An 18,163-nucleotide genomic window follows, 5' to 3' on the forward strand; every position below is an offset into this window, starting at 1 on the left:
TTAGAGGAAGTTGATGGTTGTCAATAGGTAAAACCTTATTCAACATTCTAGGGTCTAAAACTAATCTTATTTTATCAGTCTTAGTGCCATCTAGATTCTTTTTTACAGTTACAGTCATTGGTAGATTCCATGCAGAAGGTTTAGCAGGAACAATAATACCATCTTCAATCCAATTATTAATAATTTCCATTACTTTAGGTTGTAGAGTATAAGGAATTGGATACTGTTTGATATTGGCAACGTAATTTGGAGGAGTTGGTAGATACAATACAGCATCAGGAATGTTACAAAGAGAATTCTTATTTAATTGTTGATTGGCAACTATGTAAGGTTTGATGGCTAAATCAAAGACCTTTTGTTCTTTATCAGTAAGTGCAAAGACCTTTTTTCTTCAAGTCAGCAATTTCTTGGAAAAAATCATTTTTTGTATTAGATCGAGATGTGTTGTTCATTGATCTATTATTGTTGTTGTTGTAGTAGTTGGATACATTGGAACGAGAGATATTGTTGTTGTATCTTGTAGATTGATCATTTGTTGTAATAAATTTTCTTTTCTTGGATTGATGATCATTTGCTGATTCAGTTTGTCTTTTTGATACTTCTTGTTGATGTTCTTTTTGAATATAAATCAAAGCACTTTCAAGATGAGCAATATTTTTGACAAGAATGGCTTCAAAGTCGTCCCAAGACATATCGAGTGGCATGGGAGCATTGCTAGGAGCATAAATACTTTCCTTTGTCGTATTGTTAACACTAGAAAGAGAAGATTTATTGTACTTTTCAACAGTGGCAAGAATAGTTTCTTGATACTTAGCTGTAAATAACCTTGAAAGGAAAAGGGTATTGAGAATTGGGTTCGACACAGATGAGGAGAACTTGGCACCAGTGGCAAAAAGACGGAAACGATGGATTGAGGCCATAAGGGACTCGGTAGCGCCTTGTTTAAAATTCACCAGGTACTTTGTCCAAGACAACTGTGACGTTTGGGAAGCTAAATCGAACTTCTGAATCAAAAGATCTTTCACTTCAACCCAACTTCTCTTTTCCTTCAATTCAACGACAGGTCTTTTCACGTAACGAGCAAACCAATCGTGATCAAGGTTGTTGTCAGACTTTTCAAAACAAATTTCCAAGTTTGGCAACCAGTTTTCATCAATCGAGACACCATGGTCGCGAAATTTTCTTTCAAATTCTCTTAAGAACCTTTCTAAAGATGGCTCGTTAGTAGAATTTTTGTCATTTTTGTTACCATCGCGATGAGTGAGTTGGTATAAGGCACTAGCGGTGGCGTCAACATTGAACTTTGGTGATTGGTCACTGGGAATGTACTTATTATTAACGTTATGTTATATGAAAGGCACAGTTAAATTAACAAGTTTTCGCTCAGCTTCAATTAAGTTAGTGAGTCTTTGGATGTTTCCTTCAATATAGGATAATCTTTTCTGATTTGCCTCAAGAAGGTGGTCATCATCCATCAACATCAACTCTGAAGACTTATCATCTAAGACTTTCCAAATGTTGTACATGTTGGCTTTTCTTTTTTCTAATTCTGAGATGCGTTCTTCAGGCGATATTTTGGTATCGATTGAAGATGGTTTGGCACCTACAGCTTCAGTCATAACCACATCCTCTTGGATGGATGGATTATTGTTGGATGTTAAGTCTATGTCGCTTAACTGATCGGCCACATCATCTGGTGATAGTGATGGTGATGGTGGTGGCGGGTCTTGATGAGGTTCGATGTTGGAATTCATCGAAAAAAATGTGATATTGGGTGAGTAGTTTGTAGTCGATTAAAAGTAAAAATAAAGTGTAAACAAGAAACTGATAATCGATGAGACTCTTGAACCTCTTTATTGAGTGAAGACAGGAGAGAGAGCTCATTAAATACAAACTACGTCTGATTTTATAAAATTAATAATTGAAGAACCGAAGTTGCGCAATGTAAACTACTAAAGTTGTTTATGAGTACTGATGGCTATATAACACGTAGTGTTATATAGAGGTAGTTTTAAATTATATGACATGGAGATCTTGAGTAATCTCACACGACATTTGAGTATTTAATAAGGAAAATACGACAACATATTAGGAAGGTAGTCTATGATTTTTAGCTTAGGTCATTACAAACGTGTTACAGAACGTAACAAAATAGTCGTGTTTGGGAAAAAAAAAATCTGGTAAAAAAAAGACTAAGTTAAAAAAAAAAAGAAAAAAGTATAGCAATAAAAAGTTCATTGTTCAAATGAAAACAGTACTCTAACAACAAATATACTTTATATTTATGCAAATGCTATTACATTATAACAAAAGAATAAAAAAAAAAATAAAGAAGCTCTGTTAACATTTTGTTACAAGGCAGTTATAGTTAACAAATACATACAAAATTCTTTTGTTTATCAAATAAATATATTGCTTTATTATTTTTTATGACAGATATAATAAAAGAATATATGTTTTTAAGCTTATACTAGTTCATTACTTACTTTATGTTTGTACATGGGTGTAATTTGCCATTAGCCATTAGCCATTAGAGATGTTAGCAATGACAACTTTCTTTACCAAAAAGAACTTTTTAGCAACAAGCAGTAATATAAGATTGATATTCTTATAGTTTCTTTAAGTTGGAAAGAACAACTTTGCCCATGAGTCTCATGTTCGTCATCCGAATGTGTACCATTAGGAATTCCTAATGTAAAAAAAAGAAAAAAAAAAAAAAAAGAAACCAACATTAGACTTGGTTATTATTTTTTTTATAAGCTTACATTTGAACCGTTGTTGAGCTTTCTTTTTTATCTTTTGTATCCGCAATGTTAAATATGCTCTCTGAAACAAAACAAGGGAAAAAAAAAACCAGTTCTTTTGAACACGTAAAATTGTTACTGTTTAGGAACCAACTTCCAAATTTAGTATATTTGCTTTAGTTTTTTTGATCACGCATTTTTTTCTATCTTATTCCTCTACTAAATCCTGAATATTATTTTTTTTTGAAATGAACGCCACCAACAACAAAGTTAAATGCCAATGCACCAAATGCAGCAACTGTCCTGAAGGATTCAAGTGGATTGCAAAGAAAACCGCTAACACTCATAAGCGCATAGACAAAGTTGGAGAAGGTACAATTTTTTTAAAGAAATGCAGCAAGACTAAAATGCAATTAAAATAGTTTTGAGACAAAGAAGATTTGAAAACACCTTCGAGCAACCCACTACGTCTACCGAAAGAAGCACGTTTGAAGGTATATTTATAAATCCACCCCTTTTTTTTTTATTAAACAAATTTAGAATTCGACATTGATGCTGACATGGATGTCGACATGGACGAAGAAATGACCAACGACCAACAACTGGCGTATCTCCTGGTCCTTTACCTTGTGCTTTTCCAAGCAAAGTACCTTTCAGTTGAAGCCGGTGAAGACTTGTTGGCCTTTCTTTCCTTTTTCGTTCGTGCTCTTGGCCATGGCATGGAGATTCCTACAAAGACCTCCACTGCTCGCACCATGGTCAATTATTCCTCTGCCAGTAGTGGTGTCTCCCGTTTCCTTGTCTGTTCTCTTTGCAGAAGTGTGTACGACACAGGGAGTTTGCATACTCGACAATGCCCTTTTGTTAGGTTTGCAAACAACCCACACAGACAAGAGCGCCCATGTGGTAATTCACTTTTTGTTGGCAGCAGCCTGAAGCCCGTCCTTGAGTTCCCGTACAACTCAATTGTGGAAACGTTGAAGAAGTTCTTTGTCCGTCCGAACTTTGAAACAGAGATTGAACAGTGGAGAGGTCGATATGTGGAGGAAGGTGTGTTGTATGACATCTATGATGGTCGAGTCTGGAATGAGATGGTCGACTCAGCTGGGGAGCCATTTGTGAGTAAAAGACGATCATTAATGGTGTCATTGAACGTTGATTGGTTTCAACCTAGTGATGGTATGCACTACTCTTGTGGTGGTGTATATCTCACGATTAACAACCTTCCAAGGAGTTCTAGGATGAAGGTTTCCAACATCATCCTGGTTGGTATGATTCCTGGGCCTGGCGATCCCACGGATGACCAGCTCCAAAACTTTTTGCGACCAATGATTGCAGAGCTGAGTACCTTGTACGGAGGTATGATGATGCCAACGTACCAGAACAGAAACGGTGAAATGGTACGTGTTGCTTTGATGTCCGTTAACTGTGATATACCAGCAGCTCGCAAAGTAGCTGGGTTCATGGGTCAATCTGCGCACAAAGCCTGTAACAAATGTTCCACTGTGTTTTCGCGAATCAGTACTGGTGCAAATTCAACGAAGCCAGATTTTTCTGACTTTGACGATGAGCACTGGATTCTGCGAAACAATACCCAGCAGCGCCAAGAAGCATATGCTTGGCTAAATGCTACTCACATTACGCAACAGCGAACCCTGCAGACGGACACAGGAAGTAAATGGAGTGAACTTCACCGACTAGAGTATTTTGATGTCGTGAGATTGACAACCGTTGATCCCATGCACAATTTATTTCTAGGTACGCCAAAAAGAATGGTTGAAGTTTGGGTAGATCATGGGCTTCTTACAACAGCTGATTTCAAAGCCATGGCTGATGAATCAGCTTCAATTGCTATCCCTTCACAGTACTGTAAAATCTCTAAAGGTATACAAGTATAAAAGAATTTGTACTATGATGAATCTGAACACTAATTTTTTTGTTATAAAAAAAAAAAAAAAAAAAAAAAAAAACGAAAAAGGCAAGATTGAAAGTACTTTTAGCAATATGAAGGCTGATGAGTGGAGAACGTGGTGTGTTGTGCTTTCGCCTTTTCTCTTAAAACAAAGATTAATCGGTGAACATTTCATCAATTGGATCAGATATGTAGAAGCAGTAAGGTTGGTGACTGATCCTTTAATCACAGCAGATGAAATTCAGACAGCACACTCCTTATTTAAAGAATTCGGCAAGACCTGTGTTCAACTCTATGGAAAAACATGTATAACACCTAATATGCATATGTACATGCATTTGAAAGAATGCTTTTTGGACTTTGGTCCCTCCTATGCCTTTTGGCTTTATGGTTTTGAACGATTGAATGGTGATGTCAAAAAGATAAATATCAATTACAAGACAGGCTTCGAAACCACCTATGTCACTATGCTTACTCAAACCATTCATACGCAAGATATAATACATTCATTACCTACATTCATTAACAACAACGATCAAGGCATGCTCCTACTGATCAACTTCATAAAGGAAATAGGCGAGGTTACGAATGACGAGAGTGGTTTAACGCCCTTTGATTACTCTCAGTTCATAGACGGGCCAAGTCTATTTAACCTGACGATTACTGGTAGTGAGCCTCTGCCACCACAAGCCCTTGTTGTAGAACAGTAACTGATTGTAGTTGACATTAATAAATATAAGTCTTAATACAAGATCATAATTAAAATAAAATATAAGTTTATTTAAATAAGATCATACAATCAATTCCAATTAAACATGTTCTTTTAGAATATGTATTGTATTCATGAGAGTTCTTTGATAAGAAGACGTATCAACTAAAATAACCAAATCCAATCCAATGTCAGGAATATTGCTAATCTTTCACATAATTGAAATAACGCGTAAAATAACGTTATTCAAATCAGTGAGGAATTCCCAGAATAAAAGATAATCTATGACAGACATACAAAAGAACAAATGAAAAGTTTTCATAATCATAATTATAGATAACACTTGCTAAAGTACCTGAAGATTAGAAGAACGATAACAATACAAGATATCAAGCCACTCACTCAATAAGATATAAATACCTGCCTTCAATTAGAATAATTTTTACTTTAACTTAAACTGAAATAAAGATCAGTCTCAAAAAGTACCCAAACTGTTTCTTGATCTTTGTTTTTACCTTTTCCTTTATTATTTAAACCATTATATAACAGCCCTTCCTTCAAAAATTAACAACAAACAAGAACTTTTATGCCCTGAACACTATGAAGCCTTACAAACTTTTTATATGGATACCTATGAAATACCTATTATGAATACAATCAGTACAACTATAAAATCATTCAAAAAAATTAACTTGCTTGGACAACACTACCAACAGTCAGACAATCATTCATCATCATCATGCATTCAAGCCTTTATGAACAATCAATTACGTATTGGTCAAATATCATACTTTTTCAGTCATTCATTTAACAACTCAACTCATTATTTTGCATTCGTCAATTGGTACAGCCATGCGACTCAACATTTTCCCACCTTCGATGGTACTGGCATCCAAGTGTGGAAGAACCAATTTGATCCAGTTTCAAGCAACAGCATACTTCCAATTTATAGAATCTTCAATCCTGTTGCTGTATGCCCATACAGTTGTTGGAATAATTGTTCAAATGTTTTGCAATTCTATACGTTTTGCTTTGTATCTCTGCAGTCAGATAAGATAGAACTACGTACAGTACCTCATTAGAAAGCGACAGCCGTCGGATATAACATATAAAAAGCTAGGGTTACGGAATTACTTCCATATATAGTAAGATCAAATTGCGTCAAGCATATGCATTCGAACAATTTTTCCAACTCAATGCATTCTATAATGATGACATCGTTGCCGCTTCTGACATCACAAATACCGCATTACTAAATGATGTAATAATGAAACAACGCCTTTGCTTTTAGTCAGAGCTTAAAATATATAAATAAGGCTGGATTTTGCAGTGTTTCCCTTCTATCTCGTACAGCCTATACTTCTTTATATCATGGTACATACTTTATCTCGTAGCAAGCAAGAAAGCATTCTGTCGCTGTTGAAAAAGGGTTTATCATACTCAGAAATCATGAAACGTGTTCCAGGAGTATCAAGGTCCACTTTGAGCAAATACAAGGGCTTGTATACACCTGAACGTACTCGAGGTCATGCTGGTATAAAGACTACTATAAGCTCAACAACAAAGAATTACCTGAAGAGAGAGCTTGTAAATGGTTCACTTAAGAATGCAAAGGACGTATGGTCATATTTAAACAGTATTGGTCATAAGATAGGCTATTTTGGTACAGTAAAAATGCTTCATAGTATGGGTTTCAATGCCCAAATTAAGAAGAAAAAGCCTCTCCTCAAAAAATGTCACATGGAAGCTAGACTAAAATGGGCTAAAGCTCACAAAAATTGGACAGAAGATGACTGGAGACGTATGGTGTTTTCCGATGAGACCAAGGTTAATGTTTGGGGTTCAGATGGCTGTAAGTACTTTTGGAAAAGACCCGGTGACAAATTGCAGCCTCGTCATCTTGACCTTACAGTCAAAGGAGGAGCTGGCAGTGTGATGCTTTGGGGTTGTATGACGTGGGATGGTCCTGGATATGCCTGCGCAATTGAGGATGGTACTATGAAAGCATCAGATTATGTTCATATCCTGTCAACTACACTTATGGACAGTCTGAAGTACTATGGTTACGAACAGGAAGCTATTTATTTTCAACAAGACAACGATCCTAAGCACACATCAAAGCTTGCTCGTGCTTGGTTTAAGGAAAATGGGTTTAAAGAAGAGCATACTTTCAATTGGCCAGCTCAAAGTCCAGATTTGAATCCTATAGAACATCTCTGGCACCATTTAAAGCTGAGGCTGAGCTTATATGAAGGTAGGGCTAAAGGAGTGCATGATCTCTGGTCTAGAATCGAGAAAGAATGGAACTCTTTTACCAAAGAGCAATGCCAAGCATATATCAAGAGTATGCCAGCTCGTTGTAGAGCAGTTATTAAAGCTAAAGGCGGTTATACACGATATTAAATAAAAGATGATTTAATTGGAAAAATTGTTCGAATGCATATGCTTGACGCAATTTGATCTTACTATATATGGAAGTAATTCCATACCCCTGAATTTTTATATGCTATATGTCACAACTATCGCTTTCTAATGAGGTATTGTACGTAGTTCTATCTTATCTGACTGCAGAGATACAAAGCAAAACGTATAGAATTGCAAAACATTCGAACAATTATTCCAACAACTGTAGATCCAAGTAGATCAGTCTTGTTTGTAATAGAGTAATTGGATAAGAGTTTTGAAAGTGTTTACAATGAAGATAATTGGCTTCAAGGGACTTGTCTTGTGTGTATTTTAAGAGTGTTATACCAAAATATTCAGATAAAAATACTTGATTTATTGATAAAATATATTTAAGATATATAATTGAAGAGAAGTGAAGATAAAAGTCATAAAAAGGTTGTCCTTTTTATATTCAAAAAAAGATATAAAATTTTAGGAAAGGATTCCTCGATCAGGAATCAAATCCAAAAGAAGAAATAAAGTTGAAATAAAAAATAAAGTTCAAAAGAAAAATAAAGTTCAAATGAACTTTAAGTTACAACATGTAACCATGACCGTGGCTTGACTTGACCTTGTTGTTCCTACAACATATTGTGATGATTGGATTTTGTAAGGTTTTTGTAGTATAAATAGGTTTGTACTGAATAAGTCTTGATATAAGATCAAAGGTTTTGATTCCAAAAAGAGTAATAAATTGAATATAAGTTCGCTTGTAATAAGTGACCGCCAGATCTTGTTAAGTAGATCAAACTGTTTTGAGTAAAGTAAAATAAAAAGATAATATAATAGGGATTACAATGAAGTGTATATGCTTCAAGGGACTTTTTGTTCTTGATGTTAAGTAAAATAAAAGAAAAATAAAAGAAATTTACTTTGAATGATATTTATTTGAAATAATCAAAAAGTAATATGAAGTAAGTAGAAACAAGGTTATGTAGAAACAAAAGTAAGTAAGAACAAAAGTAAGTAAAAAGTATAAGAAATATTGAAGTTATTTATATGTTTTTGGTTTTTCTGATTATATGCTGTTTTTGATGATTTTATGGATATTCTATATTTTTTTGTATTTTTCTGGATTTATCTGTATTCATACGTATTTGTTTGTATGTTCCTGGATTTAAACTAATTGGAGAGAGAAAAGTCGAATGCTGCCAAAGTTTGCTGCATTGTGTTACAATATTAAAATATGCTTAAAAAATGGCGGAAAATCAAAAATTTTCCAAACTGAGTATTTCCCTACTATTCTCAATCCCGCTCAAAAACGCTAAGTCTGGAGACTGAGTCAGACTGTGACTTCCCAGAAATACCCTCACAGTATATCTCAATATCTACATCATTCTCGTTACAGCGAAAAACAGAAGATAAAAGACATCACTAAAAAAGATAGCATCTGGTTGTTTCGATCAACCGACCTCCGGGTTATGAGCCCGGCGCGCTGCCACTGCGCTAAGATGCTTTGTACACTTGCTAAACGCTATAGTGATTTGTGGTACGCCTGATCACGTGATTGGTCGCACTGCAAATAATAGCAAATATTACTCGAATATTAAGAGCTTAGTATTACTAATTTTAAGACCGCTTTTTTTAAAAGTTGATAAAGCACTCAAAAATATAAGTTTTGTATCGTAAATGGGCCTTGAATATCACAGTTATATATAGATTTGATTTATAACTTTGAAAGAAATTATTATATATAAAAAACAAAAGTTTATTTTTTACGTCAAGGGTAAGCATGTTAAGGAGGTAAAAATGACTGAAGTTAAAAAAACCCTCCCACTTAGGACTTTAAATTCAGTTTTTTTTTTTTTCTTTTTTTTTTTGTTAAGTTATTTTCTTAGGCAAAATTTCATATTAATATATTTTAAAGTCAGGGTTACTTTTTTGTGCTTTGAAATTTTTCTTGCTGTATTTTTTTTTTCTTATTTCAAAAGCTTGCTCGTTTTCTATTATAATGCCTAACAAAAATCTTTACATTTGTGTTTGCCCTGAAGTTTGTGCCATCAAGGCTAATGGCTATGATATTGTAAAAAAATCAACTTTTGAACGCCATGAAGTAACTCGACAGTACTCGACAATTTACTCAACGTACCCTGTTCACCATTTACACGGCCAACACGGTATGAATGTTACTTTTAGTTGTAACAAATGTATCCTAAGACTTCTTAAATAGTAACTGATGACATGTTGACGATGTTTGGCCAATCTGAAAGTCAAATTACTGAAGCCATGGAAGTTGATTCCAGTAGATATAAATTTTTATTAGCTGTTGAAATACAGCAACATAATACGTTACTCATTTCAATTCATTAGGTACGAATTTAGAGGAAATAGATGACAATGGTGAAGCAATTGATTTCGACAACGTTGATCTTGACCTTGATGATGATTATGAAGGTCAATTCAATGAAAATGTTGATGGTGATTCTTATTTTCTTCTGCCGAAAAAAAAAAAAAAAAAAAAACTGAAACTTGTTTATTGTAGAAACACCAATGTACGCTAATAGAAGCTTTCCACCCCTTGATGAACCACTTTCATTGTACCTGTTCTTTTTTGTGATTTTGTTCAAAACAAAATTTTTGACTGATGATCAAACTGAATTATTAATGGAATGTATGAATGTGGTTCTTCTTTTTACCAACATGAAGTATCGATTTCCTGTTAAGGCCACCACTCTCTTGTCCAGCTCAGAATTATTGCAAAGATGCTACGAGGGCGTCACACAATATTCTGTATGTAAGGGTTGTCATCGACTTTATCGTTTAAACGAGAATGGAAGATCAACCGTTACTGTTTGCAGAAAATGTGACGAATCTTTGATCATTGGAGGCACAAGTAACTCCCATCTTCCTAAGATGTTGTTTGAATACAATTCTATCGTATCTACGTTGAAGAAGTTCATGTGTCGCCCAGGATTTGTTGATTCACTCCTTAAATGGAAAAGTCGCCCTCAGCAACAAAATTTGATGTTAGATGTTTATGATGGAAATGTTTGGAAACAATTTGGTTCTGTAAACGGGGGCTTGCCCTTTGTTCAACAGTCAGATTATAACATTATGCTGACTATCAACATGGATTGGTTTCAACCATTTGTTGGTACTCAGCATTCTTCCGGAGGCATCTATCTGACAATTCAAAATCTTGCAAGGGATGAGAGAAACCTTAAGGAAAACGTGATTTGTGTTGGTTTATTACCTGGACCAAAGGAACCATCCGGTGCTGAAATCAACAACTACCTTTCCCCTCTTGTTGATGAATTATTTGTTCTTTTTGATGAAGGAGTGTTGATGGATGTTCTTGTTGATGGTGCTTTGAAGAAAGAAAGGGTGAGAGCTGCTTTGACCATGGTTGCTTGTGATTTGCAAGCTGCAAGAAAGCTGTGTGGATTTACAGCTGGAAACTCCAACTGTGCATGCCACAAATGTCTTAAGCAATTTGGTAGTCTAGACGGTGATATGATGCGCAGAGATTTCAGAAATTTTGACATGGCATCCTGGATTCCTCGTACCAACTACACCCACAGACAAGCAGCAATGGAATTGTATCAACAATTGAGCGAAACAAGCAAGTCGAGACACGCGAATTTACATGGTACAAAGTACTCTGAGCTTCTTCGGCTTAGATACTTTGATCCTGTCATGTTTACCGTTGTTGATCCCATGCATAACTTATATCTTGGTACAGCCAAGAAAATGATGATGATTTGGCGTACGACAATCAAGAATAGAAGATTGATGCTGACAAATGATGATATGAAGAAGATGGTAGCCGAGGCGAGGAATATTCAACTGCCAGTTGGGTATGACTCGTCCTCTTTGATTCGCAAGATGACAACAGGTGAAATTGGATTCTCGCATTTGAAAGCTGATGAGTGGAAGGTCTGGGTGACTTCCATGTCAAAGGTGTTATTGCTTGGAAAATTGCATCGACAGTATTACCAGCATTGGTTGAAATTTGTTGATGCCAACATTTTAATTGCATCACCATCAATAACGACTGAAGATGTAGAAGAGGCCCATCGATTACTTATTTCTTTTTGTTCTGAAATGGAGGGGTTGTATGGTGCCAAAAACATCTCTATCAACATGCATTTACACGCGCACTTAAAAGAAGGCATAATGAATTATGGTCCTGTCTATGGCTATTGGGTGTTTAACTTTGAACGCTATAATGGTGATATCAAGAACTTCAATACAAATCGTAAAGGAAATATTGAATCAACCTATTTAAAGCAGTTCTTATACAGCATCCACACTGGTGACTATTTACGAGAGCTCAATGTTTCGACAAGCAGCCTTGGATATTCATCACTGTCAAAATTAACAGCAAAAACAAAAAAAAATCAAAAAATAGAAAACCTAAAAAAAAATATGCAACCATTTATTCAAAATCATCTAGAAAGCTACAACGTCAATGTTTACATTTCCCTGGCCCTCCCTAATAACATCAATTTAACAACTGGATCGGAAGCTCTGCCTCTATCTACCATAGCATCTACGAACTTGGTTTCTATAACCAGTTTAATAGATGAAATTTGTATTCATGAGTGCATCTCCACCTTTTATCAAGACGTTTATCAGACGAATCAAATATATGTTCCAGGTGAAATAATTAAGTTCAAAAAAATTAGTTTACTTGGTCAATCATACAAGTCTGCTGCCTGCTCTTCCCCTCGTGGGTCTTATCTTTGCTCTTTTTTCCCTGGTCCTAACCAATCTTATATTCTCCGTCCAGGTCAGGTCCAATTTTTTTTCTGCCACATTCTTGAAATGGACAACAAAGAAGTTATTCATACCTTTGCTTTTGTGAGATGGTATAAACCCACACCTCACACATTCAACACTCATAGAGCTAATGGGTTAGAAACATGGTCTGACGAATTTGAAGAAATGAGCAGCTCTTGTGTGCTTCCAGTTCAGAGAATCTATAGACCTGTTGGTGTGATGAAGTGGTTAGAACAAGAGAAAGTAAATGTCATAATTCCCATGTCAAGAAAAATAACAGGGTAATTTTTTAATTTTTTTTTTTCACTTTATTTTTTTACTTTGTTTTTTCTTTATTTTTTTTTTCATTTTATTTACACCATTAATTAAAAACATAAAACTTAAAGAATTCATTTACTCTTTTTTTTTCAACTTGAATTACAAAAAAAAAAAAACAGTGGAAGGCAACAAGATTATTTATTCAAATTTTTTAAATCCCCAACGGGGAAGGGCAGCAATAGTCTTTTCAGACATTTCCAGTTCAAGTGGAACGACCACACGTTCAACATGCCCCAAAGGGCCTTCATTCTCCTTGGAGATAGCATCAAGTTGATCGAAAAAGTTGTTCAACTATATTACGGTAATTGTGTTAGCATTCCATCTTGTAATGTTATATGACTAATTTTTATTTACCTTTCTGCTTCTCCAAGTGGGTCTTCGGACCAAGAACGTCTTCGGCTTGCCATGTTCATCGACCGTGCCATCTTCTTCAGCAGACATGTACGCATTTTGAAGAAATAGCTCACAATGTTCAAGTTCATTGAACAAGTGCCTATTATGCAAGTGAGCCTTTCTTCTGCTGCATACTTTCTAAAAAAAAAAAAAAGAAAAGGTAAATAAAAACAGCTTATGATATCAATATTAATTGCGTTTAAGTAAAAACTACTTACTCTGGTCAGTCTGCTGTTGACAACGTTCTTGGCCTTTTTTTCTTGCCTTGCCTCGGCAGAAAGCTGGGTATCACGAAATTTTTTACAACAGTTTGTAAAAAAAATTGTGCACCCTGCTTGAAGCAACTGCCTCAGCGTCGGCACGATCTTCACTACACAGCTGTTGACTTCCCGTGAAGGTAAAAGTGGAAGCCAACAACCGCCCAGCAACACGCTGGTTGTCAACATGTCTATTAGACTCACCATAATTCCAAGAAATATGGTGGTCTCTGCTGAGTCTTTGGTACTCAAAGCGAAGCTTGCTCTATAGGATATACAGTAGCGGACAAAACTGGTGCACAAAAATTAAAATCAGCATTGCATCTCCGCTATATGTCTGCGACATTTGTGGCATATACCATCTGAAAGGCAGTCTAAAATATGCATTATGCTAGGTAAACCGGAACTGTGCCGGACATCCTTCAGGAATAAGGTCATTTTTAGTGATTTTTTGAATATTTCAATTTTCACCAAAAATGTAGTACTTGTCTAGCCTTCTTTCAAATCTACCCATTTCTTTCTAGTTTGCTGTAAGATTTTATAATACGCTAGTGCATTCTAATAGCTTTTAAAAAATATATAAACCCTTGCCTAATTTGTATCTCTCTATGAATTTCACTTCTTATTTTTACCCTATCCATTTTAACAAAGTACCAGCACTCTATGCCCAAAAAAATCAGCAACGATAAAAGAGAAGCTGTCATGTTTTGACATGTCAATAAGATAACAGTCTTATCATTCTAAGCTAAATCTTTACAAATGAGTTTGAATAAGAATAGATCCTGATAATTACCAACTGCCCTGAACAGCCAAGTTTCACTTTCATCTCAACAGTTGATTATTTACATCAGTTTATAAAATTTTTCTTATACATGTCAAATCATATCGGTCGTAACTATCTTTTGTCATTTAATCTCAGGTCTTGCTCAACTAATATAAATAGCCTTGGAATCTTTCTTTAATAAAAGTAAAATTCGACTTTAGAACTATTGTTCGGTCTCGTTAATTCTTCTTTTTCATATTTTAAATACTTAAAAACACTTCAGAAGCTGTGAAATCTGGAATACGCTCAGGTCGTACGACAATGGATATTTCTAGAGCAACAGGAGTCTCTAAATGGACGATCAACAGGATAAGAAAGGAAGAAAAGAACATCAAGGCTCGTAACCGTGGTGGTCGACCGGTCGTAGTTAAAAAAATAACTAATGCAATCATCCGTCTAAAGTTTCGACAAGGACTCTTACGCACAGCTTCTGATGCTCAGCTCTTTTTGAGGTCCTTAGGATACAGTATTAGCAAACGGTCGGTCAGAAGGCTTCTTAGAAAGATAGGCTTCAAGTCTAGAATTAAGAAGTACAAGCCTTTCATCAGCTATACAAACCAGAAAAAGCGATTGAAGTGGTGTCGCGACAAAGCATCATAGACTGTGGAGGACTGGAAGTCTGTGACCTTCAGCGATGAGACCAAAATCAATGTTTGGGGTGCCGATGGTATACGCTACTATTGGAAGCAAGTCGATCAACCTTGGCGATCCTTTCATGTTAATCAAACAATGAAGCATGGCGGCGGATCTGTTATGCTTTGGGGCTGTATTACATCTCGAGGACCAGGATATGCTTGTCGAGTATATGATGGCACAATGAATTCAAAATTATACACCCATATTTTGTCTACTACGTATCAAGAAAGCCTAGCATATTATGGTTTGAAACATTGTGATGTTTTGTTTCAACATGACAATGACCCAAAGCACAAGTCAAGGCATACCACTAACTGGTTATCTGATAATGGGATATCGGTATTAAAAGATTGGCCGCCACAAAGTCCCGATCTAAATCCTATTGAACATGTTTGGCGACAGTTAAAGTCAAAGCTGTCTCAATACGATACCACACCAAGAAGCATAGACGATCTCTGGAAAAGAATCGATAAAGAGTGGAACTCTTTTACTGAAAGTGATATGCAGCCATACTATGAAAGCATGCCAAAACGAATTGCTGCTGTTATCAAAAGACGAGGCAATTATACGAACTTTTAGGTTTTAATCACTTTTATGGTTTTTTTTAAAAATATCTATTCTTATAAATAAAAGCTTGGTTCTCCCTCATTTTTGGCAATGCAATGATTAAACTTTGCACAATTTGCAACATTTAGTACGCCTTCCATCTGATATAGTTTCATAGATATTGCGACTGTAATGAGCAAGTAATGGTAGCTTATAGCTGAAAAAAAGTTTTGTGCACCAGTTTTGTCCGCTACTGTATAAGTAAAAGGTAAAATAAATGTATACTTAGCAATTATATACTTTGTTACTTACAGACATGCGAGAGTCCCTCCCCAAAGGCTTTTTGGGCTTGCTCTTAGGACCCCCAACCAGCGTTTCTTCCATACGATCGAGCCTATCGTTCACGTCCGAAACTTTTTGCTCCAAGGCAGCATTTTTTTCCTTGAGAGCCTGGTTCTCAGAAATCAGAGACTCCATAGTCTGTTCGAGAGACTGGGTGGCCAAGGCAGGAGTGGTAGATACTCTACGAGCAGGAAGAGATGATGAGGCAACGACTTCAGGAGGACCACGGATCAAATTGTTCAAAGGCGTTGCTGTAAGTATTTTTTTTTAAAAAAATGGAATGGATAATAAAGCTAAAAGCAGTGAAACTCAAATATATTGTTTTAAGAAAGCATTTTATACCCCAATAGAGGACTGCTAAAACGTGGTAAGTTGTTATTTTTAACAACTAAAATTTTTTTTCCTCGTTTTTTCCTTTTTTTTTTTCTTTTTATATTTATTTCATGACAACTCTTTTAAAGGTACTTATTTCATTAAATTGCAGTAAAACATCTAATTTAATCTTTATTTGCTTTAGGTCCTCTTCATGTTTCAGGTAAAAAGTGTAGATAGAATAAATTATCCGAGTAGATACGTGCAAGACTAAAAGATTTATTTTCATGGATCCATGTATTAAAACTGTAAGTCAAGGAAATGTTCAATGTTCTGTACTAAATATATGTTACTTCTTTAATAGCTTGTCCTTCATGACTGTACAATATGCTCTGATATGCTTCTGTTTATACTTTTATGGCATTTTTGTAAGTAGCTCTACTGCTATTAAAACAAACTTTACTCATCTTTATATTTAGAAAATGCTTTACAAGATTATTAATGGTTTTATTGGGTCTATATTACAAAAATGAAGCTTAAATGTAAATAAAACTCTCATACGGTGCTCTACAAGATGCTTAATCTGAAGAATATTTTGTAGTTATCCTATAACGCAACCGTAATCCTTCTGTTGGGACATGCTTTGCTGATTTGTTTTACGTGTATAACCAACCAAAGGCAATTTTTCTCAAGATGGGCAGTTTACAAGGCCTTTATTGAACGTAATCTACTTATTACGCGTCAAATAAGGTAAGTTAAGAAAAAAAGAAAGGTATCTGCGGATGGATGGATGAATGGATGGAGGTAATGAAAAATGGATGGATGATTGCTGTATTATTTTGCCAAAAGGTAGAAATGATATAGTATTTGGTCATTCTAAAGGCGTAAAGAAGTACAGAAACTATATTTCAATATAAAATTTTTTATCCAATAAAAAGTATAATTTTAAAGCCCAATATATTGTTTTTTAAGCCAATGAAGTGTATTAAATGATAAGGTTTTCTACAAATAAGAATGTAAAGAAGTATATGAGTAAACATTATTTCGTCCAATAACAAGAAGTAAATATGTAACGGTTAAAAAAGAACCAGCCTATCATATCAAGTAAAATGCGAATATTACTCTCTTTTTTTTTACGTGAAATCAAGGTAAAATTAGAGATTTCAAGTGTTTTTTTGGCGTGCGTAATATTCGAGTAATATTAGAGATTTCAAGTGTTTTTTTTGGCAGGAGTAATATTCGAGTAATACTTGAAATATTACCAACTGCCGTAAAATTCTCTTGAAAGGTGCCGTTTTAAATCTGGTAATATTCGAGTAAAATTTCAGATATTAAGCGAATATTACCGACTTGGTATTCTTAAATTATTTCCAGTGTCGACGTCATCAATTCCTGCAGTGGATGTACCTTATTTTAGTACTGTGTGAATAAAGAGAAAGGATAACTTTTTTTTGGTTCCGATTTATAATTTTAATTCTATCTTGGGAAGCTTGTCTAACAAACAAATACTTATTGTTCGATCCTTTTGTGTTCACGTTCATTTAAATTTATATATATAATCCTTATTGTATATTTAACTGAACAATCCCTAAATACTACGTTTATTCTATTGCGACTCGTTAAGAATCTGTTGGTTTAATCTTAAGGAAGAGGTTATTTTTGACGGATACACTACAATAATATACTCAGAAGGAATTGGTGGAATTATTGTTATATCCAATTCAATCACTACGTGCGGCTGTAGAACAACAGTAATAACTAATCGAAAACAGTAGTATAATAACAACCAAGTACCAATTGTCTCACACTTAACGAAGACGTATTTTGGTCGGGAGTCGCCTTTGATTTTTTTTTGACACTGCAAATAACACTGCAAATAATCGTTCCAATTGGATAAAGCATATCGCAAGATCGAACATTTTTTGGTTAACAGATATTTATGGGTTTTGGAGAAAAGATGTAACTTTCGTTGTATTGGTCATTTTTGAATTTTGAAAAAAGATT

General features: G+C 35.0%; 7 protein-coding genes and 1 non-coding gene across 8 annotated transcripts; 5 read left to right on the top strand and 3 right to left on the bottom strand.

Moving 5' to 3' along the window:
- Nucleotides 1-365: 365 nt before the first annotated feature.
- Nucleotides 366-1,619, bottom strand: RO3G_12184 (uncharacterized protein; the record flags this gene model as incomplete). Its single annotated transcript, XM_067666768.1, has 2 exons — nt 366-1,317; nt 1,480-1,619. 2 exons carry the CDS (start codon nt 1,617-1,619, stop codon nt 366-368), a joined length of 1,092 nt encoding a protein of 363 aa, XP_067522869.1.
- A 1,373-nt stretch (nt 1,620-2,992) lies between these two features.
- RO3G_12185 (uncharacterized protein) lies at nt 2,993-5,366 on the top strand (the record flags this gene model as incomplete). Its single annotated transcript, XM_067666769.1, has 5 exons — nt 2,993-3,116; nt 3,167-3,238; nt 3,285-4,418; nt 4,503-4,636; nt 4,755-5,366. The coding sequence occupies 5 exons, from the start codon at nt 2,993-2,995 to the stop codon at nt 5,364-5,366; spliced, it is 2,076 nt and encodes a 691-aa protein (XP_067522870.1).
- Nucleotides 5,367-6,736: 1,370 nt separating this feature from the next.
- RO3G_12186 (uncharacterized protein) lies at nt 6,737-7,768 on the top strand (the record flags this gene model as incomplete). The annotated part of the gene is made up of 1 exon (XM_067666770.1): nt 6,737-7,768. One exon carries the CDS (start codon nt 6,737-6,739, stop codon nt 7,766-7,768), a length of 1,032 nt encoding a protein of 343 aa, XP_067522871.1.
- A 1,426-nt stretch (nt 7,769-9,194) lies between these two features.
- Nucleotides 9,195-9,266, bottom strand: RO3G_19150. The gene has a single exon. It is a non-coding gene; the product is annotated as a tRNA-Met (tRNA).
- A 495-nt stretch (nt 9,267-9,761) lies between these two features.
- RO3G_12187 (uncharacterized protein) lies at nt 9,762-11,759 on the top strand (the record flags this gene model as incomplete). The annotated part of the gene is made up of 5 exons (XM_067666771.1): nt 9,762-9,927; nt 9,981-10,052; nt 10,121-10,228; nt 10,293-11,607; nt 11,741-11,759. 5 exons carry the CDS (start codon nt 9,762-9,764, stop codon nt 11,757-11,759), a joined length of 1,680 nt encoding a protein of 559 aa, XP_067522872.1.
- A 1,229-nt stretch (nt 11,760-12,988) lies between these two features.
- On the bottom strand, nt 12,989-13,689 carry RO3G_12188 (uncharacterized protein; the record flags this gene model as incomplete). Its single annotated transcript, XM_067666772.1, has 3 exons — nt 12,989-13,141; nt 13,205-13,381; nt 13,462-13,689. The coding sequence occupies 3 exons, from the start codon at nt 13,687-13,689 to the stop codon at nt 12,989-12,991; spliced, it is 558 nt and encodes a 185-aa protein (XP_067522873.1).
- Nucleotides 13,690-15,052: 1,363 nt separating this feature from the next.
- On the top strand, nt 15,053-15,538 carry RO3G_12189 (uncharacterized protein; the record flags this gene model as incomplete). Its single annotated transcript, XM_067666773.1, has 1 exon — nt 15,053-15,538. One exon carries the CDS (start codon nt 15,053-15,055, stop codon nt 15,536-15,538), a length of 486 nt encoding a protein of 161 aa, XP_067522874.1.
- Nucleotides 15,539-15,821: 283 nt separating this feature from the next.
- RO3G_12190 (uncharacterized protein) lies at nt 15,822-16,692 on the top strand (the record flags this gene model as incomplete). Its single annotated transcript, XM_067666774.1, has 5 exons — nt 15,822-16,100; nt 16,365-16,382; nt 16,418-16,467; nt 16,524-16,587; nt 16,639-16,692. 5 exons carry the CDS (start codon nt 15,822-15,824, stop codon nt 16,690-16,692), a joined length of 465 nt encoding a protein of 154 aa, XP_067522875.1.
- Between the last annotated feature and the right edge of the window lie 1,471 nt (nt 16,693-18,163).

Source organism: Rhizopus delemar, genomic scaffold (assembly GCF_000149305.1).
Source record: "Rhizopus delemar RA 99-880 supercont3.10 genomic scaffold, whole genome shotgun sequence".
In the NCBI taxonomy this organism is placed as follows: domain Eukaryota; kingdom Fungi; phylum Mucoromycota; class Mucoromycetes; order Mucorales; family Rhizopodaceae; genus Rhizopus; species Rhizopus delemar.